The 18447-nt window shown below is 40.0% G+C and overlaps 1 protein-coding gene across 3 annotated transcripts in view; it reads right to left on the bottom strand.

The window, feature by feature from the left end:
• The window catches only part of ltbp1 (latent transforming growth factor beta binding protein 1), a 76079-nt gene extending 61141 nt beyond the window's left edge, over positions 1–14938 (bottom strand). For all 3 annotated transcript variants that reach the window (XM_088304099.1, XM_088304100.1, XM_088304101.1), the window contains exons 1-3: positions 14188–14938; positions 12190–12260; positions 3812–4148 (exon numbers count right to left, since the gene is read on the bottom strand). In XM_088304099.1, coding sequence (XP_088160225.1) covers positions 3812–4148; positions 12190–12260; positions 14188–14570 — 791 coding nt within the window. In that variant the 5' untranslated portion in view covers positions 14571–14938. The remainder of the gene's footprint in view (positions 1–3811; positions 4149–12189; positions 12261–14187) is intronic.
• Between the last annotated feature and the right edge of the window lie 3509 nt (positions 14939–18447).

Raw genomic sequence — 18447 nt, 5'->3', positions numbered from 1 at the left:
GTTTGCTGGAGTAGTATTATCAGTGGTTTGGCATTTAAGTCCATCCGTTTGGGACATTTGACTGCAAGGAGGGCAGAGAGTGAAAATGGCTTCTTTCACAAGCCACTAGCTAGCCTCGTACATGATAGCTGTCATGTGCTAATCATTTGTGTGTCAAAACACAATTAACATGCATAGGTGATTTCATTTTGATATATTATGAAGTTAATGTTAAATAATAAAAAAAAATCAGTGAGTCGATGTAAGTGAGTGAGTCATTTAATACTCTTCTCATTCTCATTAGTCATTTAGGTGAAGTGACTACTGATATGTAAATATTGCATTGAGCCGAAGGTTACAACCATTTTCATTGATTTGGTTGTGTAATTCAGTGGTCAAGGCTGTGGCGTGGCACACAGGTGAAAAAGAAAAAATTTCCAGTAGTGTCGGTTTAGCTATTTAGGCTGAAAAATGTTTTATTTATTAAAGTGAAAGGATTCTCTCAGTTAAATCCGTCTATGATGTCAAGATGCTATTTGTCTCGGTCATGTTACACTAAGATTAAAACCCACTAGCCAGAAAAATCACCAAAAAAATGACCATACTCTTAGTGAGTTATATAATCTAATTCACTTCAAGGAACTAGCCAGCCAAGATGGGCCATTTTTCACTAACAAGCTCAGTTTGTATGTTTTTTGATCAGGAAACTGAAATGAATTACCGTTATCTTTTTATCTTAATACACACAGCCCCGCACCACTCACACACATGTGCCTGACCACACACACGGACATGCACGCAGACACGCTTGGACATAAGTTCATAGTTTCGTCAAATTTGAAAACTGTTAATACATAATAAATTGTTTTTCGCTATCCAAACCACTGTCAGTTTTGGTTATGTTGTAAAAGGAAAACGATGTTAGATGTTTAAGATGTCATAAAGTCAAAAATATTCGCATCAAAGTCAAAGTTCAGCTTGAAAATAATCTTTACACAAAAAGCTAATTTTCTGTTTTCTAGTCAGAAAAGGAAAAAAAAGTGAAACTTGGCTATGTTCGACTGCCGATTACTGAAGAACAGAGTAAGATAGAAAAACAACTTATTTTCCTCATGAAAGAAGAGAGTCTAATTTTTCTTTTGGTGGGTTCTGTGTTCAAATTGTGGTAGAACACAATATTCTGTGGGTCTTGAAAGACCAGTGAAAATCCTTCAAAATGGCAGGCAAGATGGAGGTGGTTCCTCGGAAAATGTCTGGCAGTGAATGAGTTAACTGAGTAATGTCATTTTGAGAACATTTATTGTGCAGACCTCAAAAGTAAAAATTAAAACTCAAGACTCTATTGTGAAAATGAAGAAATAACATTACTAAAAAATGAACATATACTATATTAATTTCATTTTAATATATTAGGAACTATATTATAACTTATGGCGGCACGCGGTCTGACTGGTTAGCACGATGGCCTCACAGTGCAGAGGTTCGATTCAGGTTGCAGGCTGATAGGACACTCTAAATCAGGCATCACCAAATGGCGGACCGGACCCATGGCCAATCTATGATGAATTTTTTTTCAGGGCGCATTCGCAAACGTTGGCGCTGCAATTCTAGTTAATACGGAAAAGGCGTCACTGATTTGAGCCAATCAAATCTTTTGTTTACGATCCACTGCCAATTGCGCAGCAGACCGGAAGAGAGTGCTGCTGACAGTATGCCTTGCTAAAAAGTTAGCGAGGTCGATGCGTGTTGTTTTAAATGAATGGACGGAGAAATTTAGTTTCGTTCTGGCTGTAACCGATTCAAAACCAGTGTGCATCATATGCTCCGAAAGCGTCGCAACATTGCGAAGCGCCACTACGAAACAAAGCACCGCCCTTTTGTGCACAGTTATCCGCTGACGTTTGAGGTGAGCGCACGCAAAAACATCGAACTTCGAGTGCAGTATAAGAGATGTTTACATTTTCGTTTACATCCCAACGGCATGCAAACGAATGTTCACTAAAAGTATCATGGATTTTGGGGAAACATAAAAAAACGTTCAAGTGATGGGGAAGTTGTGAAGGAGTGCTTAAATGTGGTTGCACAAACATTATTTAAAGGAAAACACAAATCCCAGATGCGTGAAATAATCTACCAAATCCCAATGGCCCTGACTCCGTTGCAACCCAGATTTAAGTCACTGGCAGGGCAGTCACAAACTCATTTTTCTCATTAAGAGAAGTTAAAAACTATTCAAAAGAAAAGGTGGTGTCAAAGCTCATTTTGAATTAGTTTTTCATGAGGACAGCCATTTTTATTGATTGTGTACTGAACATGTTGACCTGTTTTGCTTGAATAATTAGGCTTTCCGTTTTTATTAGGTTGATAACTCTTTGATTTAAGAAAAAAAGGTAAAATATGTTCACTCAATGCTTAGCACTTGATATATTTCTGCAGGAGATATTTTACTGTTTTTTTCTGGAAGTGGCACCCTTAAATTCCTGGAGCCACATTTTCTTGAATGTGAAATAAACGCCTTATATTTGTTTGACTGGCAAAGGTGTTTAATGGGAACATTGCAAAATATTTAGTATATAAGTGCGCTCTGTTGAAAATGACTAAATATTGAAACTATATAAAAATGTGAACATAGGCTAGACATTAAGGGAAGTTGGACTTTGGTTCGGACCTTTTAATTGGGAGAAATTTTCGTGGTGGACCTCTGTGACTTTTAATTGAATACCTCTGCTCTGAATTGTCCCTAGGTGTGAGTGTGAGAACGGATGGTTGTTCATCTTTGTGTGCCCTGCCATTGGCTGGCAACCAGGTCAGGGTGTCCCCCGCCTACTGCCCGAAGTTAGCTGGGACAGGCTCCAGCACCCCACACGACCCTAGTGAGGAGAAGCGGAACAGATAATGGATGGATGGATTATTACTTATATTAGTATACAATACTTTTCTCCTTAAAACCTTCTGGCTGACGTAGGGCATTGCGTAATTCTTTTCCAGTTTCTTGTTCAGTGTATCGAGTCAATTTTATCTCCAGAGTACAACCATTTATTAATTTGCCGGCTATTTTGCTGTCCAAAGTTGGACATGCTCCGATTTGACATGCTTCCAGCCAGATGTCTGTGAAAAGTGGACTCGTATCACCCAAGCTTAGCAATTAGCATGGCTTGTAGCTTATTCGTCGAAACAAGGTGCTCCTTTTTGGCCGCTATTGAAAGCTGGCCATGTTGTATCTCTCTTGGTATATATATCATGATTATACCATATCATATCATATCATGTGTTTCTCAAGGTGGTTAAAGGGAGCAAAAGAACTGTAACGGGTCATATGATGCAGAGATGTTTCGAATCTTTTTGGCACTCAGAAAATATTGGTTGCTGCCATTGTTATGATGCAGGTGACACGACGACACAGCAAACTACAACCTCAATAATAAACACATTACTGCTGCAGGGAGAGAACAGGCTGTGTTATAGAAGCCCCGCCCAGAAATACACAATGCTGCCATCTGCCGTTCAAACGATGCTAAAATAAAACAAATGAATGGCAGTAAATAAGAGTAAACAGGTCCTAATGATATTGGAACTGAAAGGCACCCTTTTTGCCCCACATTAAAATCTCATGCTCACTGCATCCATCCATCCATCCATCATCTGTACTGCTTGTCCTCACTAGGGTCGCGGGGGGTGCTGGAGCCTATCCCAGCTCGCTTTGGGCAGTAGGCGGGGGACACCCTGAACTGGTTGCCAGCCAATTGCAGGGCACACAGCTGCAATCCTGATAAAATGTGATTTACAGAGAATTGATTGATTAAAGTTCAATAAATAAACTAATAGTACTTACTGTTGCTGGATGTGTTGTTGGATGTAATGCGGCCTCACAAGCTGTGGGGAAGGTTTGACGGTCAGTTTCATCTGAGCAATGTTGTCTGCTTGAGGTGGGGGCAGATCGTAAGCATTCAGAGGCACTTTCTGAGGTATGGGTCGTGGTGGCCTTGCGTTGGGTTCATTCATGTGACCGGTGCTATGATCCTTGGTCGGTCCTTTCCCAGGCTGTGCTGGAAGGGTGTGTGTGGGCACAGTCTTCTGCTCACATGCCTTGCCGCTTGAGCCAGGCTTGCAGACACAGAGCTGAGGCCTGAGGCACATTCCTCCGTTTTGGCACTGAGGGATGCAGTTAGCTGGAATACAAAATCCAGACAGATGAGAAGGGAAAAGCAGGGACAGGCAGATGTTGATAAGAGGACACAGACGTGTGCACATTATTTTGCTTATTGGACAACTCTTACTCACAAAACTGGTGGCAATGTTCTAAAATTGCAAACCAGAGAGAACTTACATCACATTAGTTAATCTTAGGTCAGAGATTCTTTGCTCAGTATTTTGGACTTGTCATTTTTAGTACAGATCTGACTTGACCATTAGTCTCAGTAAAATTGGGTTGAAAATGTTTTTAGAAAATTAAGCATTGACACAATTTCTCTCAAACGACATCTTCGGAAGTTTCTCATGCGTTTTAATATGAAAGCGCAATCCAGCACTGCTATCTGCAGCGAGGTCTGCTTTGCAAATGAAAATTGGTTGTCAAATACCTGACCTGCATAAATCAAGGCTAAATAAATATATGATAATCAGTGGAGCAAAAACCTTTTCATCAAAATCACATACTAAGTTTGTGGATATTAATCATTTACATCAGTTTACAATATACAGTTTCATTTATATCATGGTTGGTTTTGCTTATGACAGGCAGACTGAATTACAGTTTGTCATTAAATGAGGAGGCGGTCACCTCTGTTTAATTCCAGGCTACCTCCTAGCTCTAATAGTTCTGACGTCACGTCAACTGTCATTTTTAATTGTAATTGCGGTATTAGGCCATGTCAGCCATGGGTCATAAACAGTGGGAAGTCTCAAAAAGCTGAAAAAGAGATGAGCCACGAATAACATATTTTCCCTTGTAAGCAAGCATCTGGGTTTTGGCTTTGTCTTGTAAACTAGGCAGGCGTTTTTCAAGGCCAGTTGGCGACAAGAATTGGTAAAACACTGCAGATAATTACTGGCAATCAAAAAGTTAATGATAGTGATGAGATGTTGTCATTTGTCAAGTCTGAAAGTGGTAAGACTCCTGAAAAAGAGTTGCAGCCGAGGCAACAGCAACATAGCTTTACATCTGTGTTTTTAAGTGAATTCACACCGAACAAAATTAACCGTCATCACAGTACGCCCCATTACTACTTTACAAGGGCTAAGCGTCTTCCACTGAATTGCCATGACCGCTCGGTGCGTGTTAAAGCCTCTCCAGCTAACTTTGGTAGCTTAGCATAGCTTCCTGTCTGTGTGTCATTGTTAAGTGCTGAGTTGTGAGTGAAAAATGACGTGCTGACTTAAAATCTTTCGCAGAACTGGGCAGTCCGTGCCGAGGCGGAATGACCCTCCTGCCTGGCCGGAGCCCTATATTTGGGGCGGGGGCGGGGGTGACTAATTGTAAAAAAAGGGTTCAATTTACAAAAGTCGGAGGTGGATTTTACTCGGGCCCACAAATCGGCTCTCATGCATGTGACGAAACTAGTACTCGCTAAACGGGCAAGCGAAACGGAATAATGCCGGAGGGTCTGACAAAGCGGCCAGAGAGCGGGGGACTGACCGGCATAAAAGGGTCGAGTGCCCAGCTCTGGCACCCCACTGAAAACTAGATGCTCTAGGGGGTATCCTACTAATAACATTATTTCAGTATTTCACCAGCTCGTGTTTCGCCAATATCAAAATAATATATCCCCATACTAGACTTGCAGGATACCATAACATCGGAATTAGCAAGAAAGGTGCCAGATAAATATTACTTTTGACGTACCATGGCCACATTGTACTGGAGCTGCTACTCTCCTTCTGTACAAGCAAGCAAATGCTTTTGACTGTGTGCGGATTCTTGTCTGGACGTGCATTCTCGTGGACTTGAAATATCAACATTCGCAGAACATGTGTTGTTTAAATAAAAGTCGGCATGTTGCCTAGAACAGCCAAAATGGCAGGATGTGGCCTTGTGCTACACATTTTGGTGAGGATGCATTACATTATATTGTCAAGTCTGCTATCGTCCCAATTTACTCAAAAGGTGTTATGGTTCTCTTCTCATAGATTCCTTTTACAACATGAACTTCACGGATTCATAGAGTGGAACACACTTGAAGTTGTCCAATTTGCAATTTGACCCTGTAGAGCAGCCGTGGGAAAACTACGGCCCGGGGGGCCACATGCGGCCCTTTTAAACTTGAAAAAAATTAAATGAATAAACCTTGTCAATGTTTTATTTTCTAAATGCTATGGTTTTTCAAAGAGAGCTATATCGTTGGAATGCTTTTGTTCACTTTCATTTAAAATTAAAAGTATTTTTTTTCTCCAATGAAGTGAGGTTACCAAGACACTCCTTCCATCTGCTCCTGCTCCGGCCGCTCTGTCAAATTTTAGTACCCATTGTGGCCCGTCAATCAAAACATTTGCCCACCCATGCTGTAGAGGATAAGCGGTGTTGAAGAAGACACATGACCAAAAGTCAAAAAACAAACCATTGTCGTCATGAAGGCAAGTCAACATATCTGGTGGGCATCTTTGTGATGTCATGACAAAAGTTTATCAGGTGTCGCAGAGAACACAGTTATGATGCAGCCAAAATCAAAATGGTTCATGTCTGGCATGGATTATGACCAGAGGTTTGCCAACAGATAGTATAATATTGCGGCACTGAAAATGCCATCTTTTGTTTCACAACCAACCACGTTGAGTATCATTTTCTAAAACAGTACACAGAGTCTGTCATTACCTGCATTTTTGTCAACATTTGTATTTGGTTTGGTTTCATGTCATGTTTTTGTTTTCTTGTGCTGTCCTGTTTGTTAGGTCTATTGATTTCACCTGCGCTCATCACCCCGGCCCCTTGTGTCTTCCAATTAGCTCCCTCTGACACTTGTGTCTTGTCCAGCTGTTCCTCATTGTCTTCTCTGTTAGCTTGTATTACTTCCTTGTTTTCTTTCTGTCCTGTTTGTGTTTGCTGTTAGTCGTCACGTCACCAAGTCAAGTCATGTCATGTTGAGTCTTTTTGTTACTTTCAATCTTGTTTTTTTGAACTAATGTAAATTTAGGAATTAAAATTTATCCATGGACCTTGTATGCCTTTTTTTAAATTTATTTTTAGAGAACACTCCTGCCTACGCTAAATCTCAACCTAGTTAAAGCTACCTCAAAATGTCTTAGTCTGTTGCCTCTGATTTCTAATTAATAGTGAATGTTTTAAAAGCTATTGCTTTTCTTAAAAAAGAAAAGGTAGCACAAACAACCATGTTGAATTCAGTAAGGTTTTGAAATTCATGAAATTCAAACCTCTCAAAGACTGAGTCAGTGGAGACACACAACTTATGTTCAAAGAGCGTGACTGCACAGTGATGACATCACCAATGTCTTTTCCCACTGGGAGCTGAATTATATTAGAGGTTTGAAATGGAGAAAACTTTCCACTTAGGGTAACTTTTTTTGTTTTCTTTTCAGACAAGCGTAAATAGTTTTCATTTCACTCACCCACCTCTTGCCTGGAGCTGACGCTGCCATGTGTTGCGCAAATCGTTTCACTCTCTTTGTGAGATTGGTGTAAGCAACAGAAGAGGTTTGTTCTGTGACAATCAGGTTGATGGACTAAGCACTGTAATCTCCCTGGTAGTCAGGAAGCGGAAAAAGATCCGTCATGGTGATGTTCTCACCCTTTTGATCAAACTATGCATGGTTTGACATGGTGCGCTCCACACCCACCCTCACTAAGGTCTGTTAGGGGGACTGAAAAAAAAAATAACATGGTTGTCTGAATGAGTGACTCAGTGTGTGGTTGTGCTCTGTGGAAGCAATCCCATTTAGAAGCAGAAACATTGGGATATAATGATTTTCTTTGTGTCACCTTGTTGTAATGCTATAAAATGTCTCGGTAGGTGCCAGAAAAATGCCCAGACATTATGAACAGCTGCAACAGCCTGTTTTGACCTTGTACTTGGCTAGGACATATCACACCTTCACAGAATCCAAGTAATGGTGGAAGGATATTACCACTATATAAACAATATACTTAACTGGCCTCTGTTAGGCTGAGAGGCGTACCTGTTTGAAGCCTTCTGAAGGCCCAAATTATGTTATTTAGCGTTTGCTGCACGGTGGGTGACTGGTTAGCACGATGGCCTCGCGATTCCGAGGTGCAGGGTTTGATTCTGGATTCCGGCCTTCCTGTGTGGAGGTTACATGTTCTGCCCGTGCACATGTGGGTTTTCCCACATTTCAAAGACATGCATGGCCGGTTTATTGGACACTCTGAATCATACCCAAGGTATGAGTGTGGATTTTTGTTTGTCTTTGTGTGTCCTGCGATTTGCTGACAACCAAGTTAAGGCTGCGTACTGCCGGAAGACAGCTGGGATAGGCGACCCTTGTGAGACTCAGAAGCTTAGATAATGGATTGATGGATATTGTTACATTATTTATCATTAATTTTATGATTTATTCAGCACAATAAATCAACTGTGAGAACTTTTGTTTGACATATCTCATATATCCTTATATTCGCTTCAGGCTTATTTGGTAATATGTAATTAAAAAAAAAAAAAAATCATCAAAAAGCATGAAGAAGACCACCCACAATTAATCTTCATTGTCCCCTGTCCAGTTCTTGTAAGGTTCGCTGACATTCTGAGTGACATCATGAAGGTTTTTTGCTAGTAATGAGATTTATTTTGGTCAAAATTAGGCCACTTATTTCCATTGTATAATTCCTGTTCCACAGAAGCATGCCCTTTTTGTGCATTATTGGCTACAATCAAGTCAAATATTGGGTGCTAACTGCCTCTGGCCAGTTGGCAATGTGTCTCTGAGTGATATAACCAGAATTTTTTGCAAAAGTATAACTGTATAACAGCACAAGCAATTGGCTAAAGAGGGCATTATGCCAAATATGAATTCTTAAGATGAATTTAGTGTAGCTCCGACTTAATGCAATGCTACCAACGAACAGTATCAGCTAAGGGAGAAAGTGCAACACATGAGGTCTTCTAACCTTGACAAGATATCATCTAAAAGTCAAAAGTGTCAAATGAAATTCATTATCATTTCCTTCGCTTATCCTTTTTTTATGACAAGATGGAGGTTAGCTCAGCCAATTTTGCGGAGAGACCCGGAAAATTTGTTTTTAAAAAAATATTGCATCAAGTGTACACTATTTTCATATTTTGTCAAGACACACAAAAAAAATATACTGTCAAGAAACCATTTCGGCAAATGTGTATTTTTTTTTTAACATGGGCTCAATTTCCTAGTCTGGATGAATGCAAGCTTGAATAAAAGGGGATAAAACTGTGGAATGTAATTAACTGTCATGAAAACCTTTTTCTGCAATAAATCATCCCCTTGTATTAAAATAGTTCATGAAAAAGTTATGCACTATCGAAGGGATTGGTGTCTGAGGACATTGTTTTTATACTTGCACACGGCTCGACGGTGTCTACGCTGCTCATGTAATTCTATAATGAGCGCTAACATGCTTGGTCCGCAAGGAAAAGTGGAAAAAGTATCTCAGTAAGCTTTCTGCCAGGTGCTTTAATGGTCAACCCTCAGGGAGTAAAAATCGGACTGAATTCACACACTATAAAAGGTCAGCAATGTTTGAATGGAACTTGGTATGTAACACTGCATGTTGGTCTTAGGCCACATCCACAATGCAACATTGACGATCGTTTTCTTTGTCATTTTAAAAAGTTGCCCGTCAACATGAAATTGTTAAAAAAAATGTGCAGGTCTACACACACAAGTGGGGTTGCTACTCTGCCAGAAGACGTCAACAAAAACAGAGATGTCAATGTCATGTAAACACTGCCACAAAAATGCAAGGGAATGCGAAGCAAGTAAGGAAGGAGACGTGTGCGGTCTGATGATGAGGTAAAATTTGTACTTGTTGTATTTTGAACTCGGGTCGATGGCGACCGCTGGGCATTATGACTTAAAAAGGCAGACACAGTCCGTCACAACATTCTGAAGGCGTAAAAGCAGTCTTTGATTTCCTTGATGTATGTCTGGCACTGTGCATACAGAAACCTGAGGGCAGCAATTTGACGTTTTAGTAGAAAAAAATTATCATATTCAGGCTCCTTAAAAGGTTGTTGCACATGGACAAAACATAGAAACACGCAAAAAAAAAAATAATAATAACTGTTCAGATTTACCAAAGGTATTTACTTGTGGACATGGTCTTAGTTTGAAAGCATATTTGTGCCCTTTGACATTAACTGCTTAGTTCAATTTCAAGGTTCTGTATACACATCTTTTGCTATGATGTTATGAGGGTTAGTGCAGGGGTAGGGAACTCCGGTTCCTGGAGAGCCATATCCTGCCTGTTTTAGATCTCTCCCTACTCGCAACACACCTGAAACAATCAGCAAATCAACAAGCCCTGTAGAAGCCTGAAACAATTCTGATTATTGGAATCAGGTGTGTTTGGAGTAGGCATGATATGACACTCCAGGAACCGGAGTTCCCTACCCCTGGGTTAGGGGCTCAAAACTCTATATGGTTTTTTTTAATCAAAAAGATGTTGTAATCTGGCATTTGATGAAAATCTTATGTCTTGGGGGCTCAACGCGTATGCATGTTTTGACGCATTGGCATTTGGCAGAATGAAATTCAGATAACCGATTGTATATATATATATATATATATATATATATATATATATATATATATATAAAACCTAACTCCTAACACTTACTGATATGAATTAGAGGCAGAACATTTGACTATTTTACAATACTTTGTCCTTTAGTATTTGTTTAACTTTACAACAGGGAAGTTGTTTGAGTGTGTTTTTCCCAATGTTGTCCAACAGCTGTGAAGAAAATGTTTAAAGCCGATTTGTCAAACAGAAATGGCAGCGGCGCAGACATTCATTGCCATTTTCCTGCATACTTGACCTTGTCATAGTGAACTAAGCAATTCCCCCAAGTCACAATTATGTTTTGTCTACACCGGCCAGACACCGTGCTTTTCAAGCACACTTAAACACATTTAACAAAGAACTAGTCTGCTCTGCCATTCGCTAACTGACTAGGGAGCCTATTCAAATGTTTCTTGAACATTTGCCCATAGCTGACTTATTTTGTAGTGGTGACTCATAAGTTAACCGCAACCACAAAGGCCATAATACTGTAGAAAGGGATGAGCATTGCACTACATTACATAGTCAGACTCGCCTCCTCACACAGTTTGGGCTCCAATACCAGTTGGGTTTCCTCTCACTGTTTCTCTCGCTTTTTTTGGAACATGTTATCCAGAGTTTTAAAGCTCTCTGTTATGACAAGATTGTGCCAATTCGGAATGATCAATCACTTACATACAACAATCAAATGTATGAAGACATCTCAACATAATAACACAATATACAAATTACCGGAAATTTATTATGGATATGGAAAAAAGGCACACGGTATTTACCACGTTGGTCGCCCAGTCAGAATATTTTCTAATGTTTCTAGCTTGATTGTGAATGACAGGTCACTCACTGATTAATTTTATATCAAAGATGACACACATACATACTGAATCCTGTACATGTGTGCTCACATTCGTTCACTGCATTAGCGTTTCTCCAATAGAAATGTGTGGCCATGGTTTAAGGTACAGTAAGACATTGTCTGGTCATTGTCCAGATGTTTGCGAGGCGCTTCCTGCGCCTCTATAAACAAGGAGAGCCTCTCCACCCTTTAAGTGTTGAGCTGATTGGAGTTCCCAAAATCACTTAATCTCAAAATGCAGTCATTTCATACTTAAAACTGCCTGCACTAACATTGCATGCCCTTGGTCAGCAACAGTCTATTTTATTGCATTTCTTATTGTGTTCGACTCTGTTTAGAGCAACCCAACATTCTGTATGTACGATGATGTAATGATGAGAGCACCCTGTTGTATTACGGGCTGTCATCTTATTAAAAACAAAGAAAAAAAAGGGCCTTCTGCTGGTTACTGCCAAGGACTGAAGTCCATTTATGCCTCTACTGCTGAAGACGTTGCGACAACCAAATATAATCTTGTTGTATAAATATTTTTGGGCGATTGAGCCAATTCTACATGAGCAACAAGATTTTTGGAAGCCATGCCCATCCATAATCTAGACTTGTTTGCGCGAGGAATTTTGAAATTACTTACGCTGTGTGCACCGCTGGGAACCTTGAGCTTTACTCCATCCATGACAGCATTGGCCTCCACAGATGTTCACTCTACAAATACAAAAGCAAGCAGAGGCCACGATGTAACTTTAAAATGTTGCTGCACCTTGCTTGACAGGTTTGAGTCGGGGCAATAGTAGCTACAAGCTTTCATCAGACCACTTCATGACCAAGTGAACATTGCATTTTATTTAATCAAAACGGAAAAAAAAAACTTTGCTGCAAAACTTATCGCAGAAAACAAATATCAGAAATTCTGTCAAAAAAACCCTCTTGGATTCAGAAACACTCTCCTTCACATTCTTCTTTTTTATTTGCCGTGCTTTTTCCTGTGTGATCTTTCTAGATAAAGAAAGAATGAAAATGCTTATAAATGGCACTGCTTATAAGTGGCCTGTGCCTTTCCTCATCTCTTGTGCATGTTCCGTGTATTATCAAGCTTGTGACATTTTTTTTGCAGTTGTGTGCCTCCATAGACTTGACCACTTCCATGAATTGCAAACTGCAAATTTCTGGTGCTGAGCTCACCCAACGAGAAGCCCTCTATTATGTTGATGATACATTGTAGGCCTGCTTTCTGTGTAGGCGCGTGCATATGCGTGGTAGTAGCAGATTTTGATTCATCATGAAGAGCTTGAATGAAAATTTGACTGACACATTTCTTATTACAACATACGACAGTGAGGCAAATCAAAGGTCAGAACATATCAAAATGCAAACCATTTCTGGTTGACTTCCAATCCCACAACGAATACATGTTACTACAGATGTGTCCGGCTCATTTTAAATGTATTAAAACAAAACACAACCTCTGAGATATGTTTCATCACATGTTTGACATTTCTTTGAGTTGCTCTTTTTATTACAGTGTCACACAAAAGTCATTAAAACAGTTCATCAGAAATAACCCATTTCTGGATCAAAAAGGGACTGACCACTACTGAAGTCAGTTTGACCCAACTTTAGGTTTCTTTTGCAATCCAACCAAATTTATTGTTTTGTACCCAATTGGTTTCAGAGTCAGCGCATTAGAATTTGTCCAACATCTTCATCCATATGATCAGCATTTAAACCTAACGTCCTAACACAGAGGTAAACCCACATCGTGGACTCAAACGTTCACAAGTGAGAAGCCCCCAATTGTTATATTAGTTTAATATTTTTTAGTTTAGCGTTGTATTTATGTGTGTCTATCCATCTATCTATCTATCTATCTATATACTTATATATAGTGCTGTCAAAATTAAAGCATTAACTCTAGAGATTAATCTAAAAAATTTAATTAATTAGTTATTAAATATTTAGTGTTTAAGTTAAATATTTTAGCTCGGTTAACTTGGTTTGATTTATTTTAAAAAAATATTTGCATACTTTGCAAATATTGAACCATATTAGCTGAACATCTTTAGCACATCATCTCAGAACAAAACACCCTGCTCAAATTACCACTGTGCATTACAAACCAACACTGCTGGAGAGTGGTGCTTGTGGGCAGTTATGAGAAATGTTTCTAAGGAAAATGCCTGTAAAGATGTCTCAGTTTAGATCATATTCAAGGATCAAAGAACAGTCGTTGAATTAAATATGCTTCAAATTTGGTGATTTTGCATTCATTCCAAAATATTATTCAAGTAAATATCTGTTACAAGCGTCCCAAAAAAATAGTAGTTGAAAAATGTGATGAATCGCAATAATCATGGAGGGTTTTGTGATTAATTAGTTTAAAAATATATATCACTCGACAGCACATACATATATATATATATATATATATATATATAATATATATATATATATATATATATACACACACACACAAGGAGGATAGTCAAACAGCTGTCATAATTAAGAAATCTTGAGAAGCAAGAGCACGATATGGACCACTGAGTCAGTTTACGCTAAAGTAACCAAAACCAATGAGAAAAAAAGACTTCCAAAAGTGAGTGAATACAAAGGTAGCCTAATTTTTCCGTCTTACCCAGACTGCTTGAGAAGCTGCCTGTGCTGGTTCTGCTCCGGACCGCTGTGCCGAACAATGGACTCCAGGGCTGTCGAGGTTGGCTTCCCCATCCGGCGGGTCCGGACCTGGCCGCCCAATTTAGCGGTGAGTTCGACGTCGTAAGAGTGCGGAAGCCCCGACGCGCCGTGACGCGTTGAAATGGAGCTGACTCGCATCCCATCCCCTCGGTTAGCTGCCGCCGAGCCTGGACCGGGACCGGGCCCTGGACCCGGCCCCGGCCCGGGTTGGAGCACGTACAATTTCCTGACGCTGCTCTGGTTGTGCGGCTGTGCCCCAGCTGATAAACAGAACGGTGAGAGAAGGAAACCAAATGAAAGTAAGAGGCCCCTACTCCAAGCCATGTCCGCGTCGTTATAAATCCAAAGTTTTGAAAAGTTTTTAAAGGGGGGCTCGGCTCCGTCTATAATTCTTTTCTATGAAAATACGCCAGTGAGGTTGAATATAATTCTTGCAGTTCTCGAACTCCGTATTGTAAAGTCCTCAAAAAAATCAAAGAGAAAATATATATTTACAGCTCGTTTGAATATGACAATTTCAACTAAAAAAAATTTAGCGGCGAAAAGCACAAGTAAAAGTGACCGCTTTTCCCCGCGTAAGGGAGTTGTGCAGCGGCTGGTCGTAGCCACTACGTCCAAGAAACTCCACAAGTCCAGGAAAGTTTCTTGATGGAGCAGAAGGCTGCCAGCCCAGCAGCAGCCAGCCTCCAGAAGTGACGTCATGAGGGGGAGTCTGTGCATGCACACCGCAACTACATGAGCTGGGAGTTCCTCGGACCCAAGAGTGTCGTCGGGGGACCCCTGTTAGGAAATACGCTCACCCACGCACCTGCACACTGGACTGACCCAGCCTGACACCTTTGTGCTCAACAAACATTCGCATGTGAAGAATGTGGCAATTCAGTCTGACTTCTACTTGGACTAGAATCATGAGGCTCCGTCCACAGCATTTCGTACATAAATCACAATCAGATGCATCATTGTTTTGCCAAGTAAATTGTATCCTATTTGGAGTCACCGTTTTATTATACAAAAAAAAAAAAAAAGACACAAAAAGGATATTAGGCGGTCCGCAAAGCAAAAAAAAAAAATTGCAAACACAAAACATTCTTCTGAGAACGCTGATAAACATTCATAATGTTCCCTACAGGGGACAGGGGAAATGTGGAATAACCTTCCCAGATTAAAAAAAAAGGAAAATACTAAAACGTCAATTATCTGCATGCCCAAGCATATTTCAGAGAGTGCTTTTCAACACAATCCTCATTTGATCTGAAAGTTTAAAATTAAAATGTCTTTAGGGTTTGGCTATGTTTATTACATATTCCATGTTTGCACGACAATACATGCATACTGCTAAGACTGCAATAGTGCCACATATGGTCATCCAGTCACTGTTCAGCATTCACTCTTATTTAATGGTGTCAATACTTACTCATTGCTTGATGGAGCCATAGAGCAAATTAATCCTAATGAAGTGTCACTACATGTGCCAGGACAGTTGACTGAAAATATTGATACTTCACAGGGCTTCATCTCACCATGCCTAAAAATGATCAGGAATAGACTCACAAAGGGGAACTGATGGGAACACCAACAACAGCAACAATCCAACGGCGACAGAAAGTTTGCAGGGAACCAAATACAAGTAAACTGAAGACAACAAGGCACACCTGAACAAGACACTAGTAGTCGCAGGGAGGCGATAGGTTAGTTCAAGGGACCATGCTGGCGAGAACAATACCAAACGGCATGAAAAAGGTTAACGAGGGAACAGGACAACCCACTGGCTACATACTCATCCTTCATGTTATTGAAGAAAATCTCTAAATAAAACCCAAACCTTTTGGGTATTCTTGGTGGTGCAACCCCAAACAAAACACATTTTTTTTTGTCATTGTTTCAATTGAGGTTGGTGGTAGCCATTCATTTTTCTGCCATGGTGGAAGAATCCTGCTGCCTGTTGCTTACAACGATTAGGAAAACGTTGACATGTTACAATATACAGTACTATACGAATGTCCGAAAGCAATATCAAGTGTCCAGTGGTTCCACTAACTTAGCAACTTTACTATATTTAGCAAGTATTCAGATCCCTCGAGTGATTCTTTAAAAAGAATAAAGAACTAAAAGTGACACATCCATCCTTCCATCCATTATCTGAACCACTTCTCCTCACCAGGCAGCAAAGTGCAAGTGAATTTCTTTTGCACGAAACCACTTCTGCAAGGCAAAGTTGAAGAACGCCACATCATGTGTAACTTTGTGTGGTGGATCCCTGGAACCACAACGAGTTGTCCTTCAAAAGCTCGAGTATAGCTAACTTAAATGCATGCGGTAGAGCCTCATAAGTATTGTCAACTCAAACTGCAGCTTGAAATGATATTATATTTGCTTTGTTCTGGTTTTTGTATGTTTGTTGCCTAACGGAAAATAAAACATTTTGATCTGAATATTATGGTCACGCATACGTCTTTGATTAAAATCCTCCACTTACTTCACATTAGCATCGGCAGTCCTGTCACAAATTGAGGCTACCCTCGTGGGCTCAGTCTGTCCCTCGGCAACAGCCAATCAGCATTTAAAACCTAATTTTCGGGTCACACACAGGCGCTACACAAGCGATTTCTAAAATTCACGTTCCCCTTTATACTTGTATATCCTTTAGAGTTCCAAATAGATTTCATAACAAAAAATATACAAACAATACCATGCACAATCTCCTGACTAACGCAACACCATAAATTCTCTTATAAAGACCCACTACCCTCAATATGGCAATTATAAACATACATTCGCTTTTAAACAACTGGTTTATTGTAAATGACTTCATCTTAGACCGAAAACTGCATTGCCTGTTTTTTAATGAAAGCCGGTTGGGTGCAAATGCATCAACTGTTCTCACTGACGCCTCTCCCCCTCATTTTAACGTCTATGCTTTTGTGCAGCGTGGTAAACCTACTTGCCAACATATCCATTTTATTTGACCATTATTCCTCTTTTGAACACCATGCCGTTGTTCTTAACAGCCCCCCAATTTTATGCAGAACGCTGTATAGACCACCTAAACAGGACATGAGTTTTATTACAGTTTTCTGACTTTTTAGCAGCTATCCATTTGTAGCATGATATGATTATTTTGACTGATCATTTTAATTTAAATGTGGACAATATTCACGTCCAGTCCCTAAGGACTTTTTACATTTTAGTATTGATTTTACCCAACATGTCTTCAAGCCAACTCACAACAGGCGACGTGTTATCGCTTTAATTACTGCTCATGGCCTCTCCATGGATGTGTCCATTGTTGTTGACTTGGCCATCTCGGACCACCATTATGTGTTTTTTAATATTACCGGTTTTATCCAGCGAGAGGCCTTTGAGCGAACTGTGATAAAACGCTATGCCACCTCTGAGGTGGCTGCAAATTTTGTAGATGCTTTTAAAAAATGCTCCTCGCCCATTTCACCTTCCCCCTGTAGTTTTATTGTGGATCATTTTTACAACAGACAACAAAGAAAGCTTTGTCAATGAAGCACTTACTCAAAAGATGTGTTTTCATATTAGCTTTTACCTAACATACCTCGTTACAAAGTCTCTATATGACATCATCATTATATAGTATCAGTCTTTAATCCTTCAGTGTGAATTGCAGCGTCACTTGAAATTGTCATTTTATCTCACCATCAAATATCATGAAGGATCTTAGCGGGCCAGTGTTTGGTGACCAGTATGGAGAGATGGTCTCTTAATTAGATGTTACAAAATAAAAACGCAAGTACACTGACATGTACATAGCTGGGTAACGTGAGGATTAGAAAAATGAATGAAGGTGATTCAAGAAAGAAGACCTCACAAGGGGCTCTGTTAAAAAGAGATAGCGCTGGAGATTCCTTTGAAGAAGAGATCCCAGAGGAGATTGAGAATATTGAAAAGCCATTCGCTTCCTCCCGCTCAAAACACTCACCCACTTGCACAAGCAAGAAACATGACGAAACGGACAAGTCTTGGCACAAGGACGCACTTGAGGCAGAGAGGAAAGCAAAATCGGCTTTTCGGGAGGCTCTCGAGAAGGAACGAAACAATCAATATCTGCTGAGAAAAGCTTTAAGAAAAGAGCGAAAATCAAATTCTACTCTTGTAAGAACTCTGAAGGATGAGAAAGCAAAGAAAGATGGTCTTCGCGTTGAAATGGAACTCCTGACCAAACACATGGACAATC

The sequence above is a fragment of the Idiotropiscis lumnitzeri genome, chromosome 9, assembly GCF_059441095.1.
Source record: "Idiotropiscis lumnitzeri isolate Australia: NSW breed Sydney's pygmy pipehorse chromosome 9, RoL_Ilum_1.0, whole genome shotgun sequence".
Classification (NCBI taxonomy): Eukaryota; Metazoa; Chordata; class Actinopteri; order Syngnathiformes; family Syngnathidae; genus Idiotropiscis; species Idiotropiscis lumnitzeri.
Note: the sequence above shows the minus strand (reverse complement) of the source record. Positions and strands in the feature narration are given on the sequence as shown.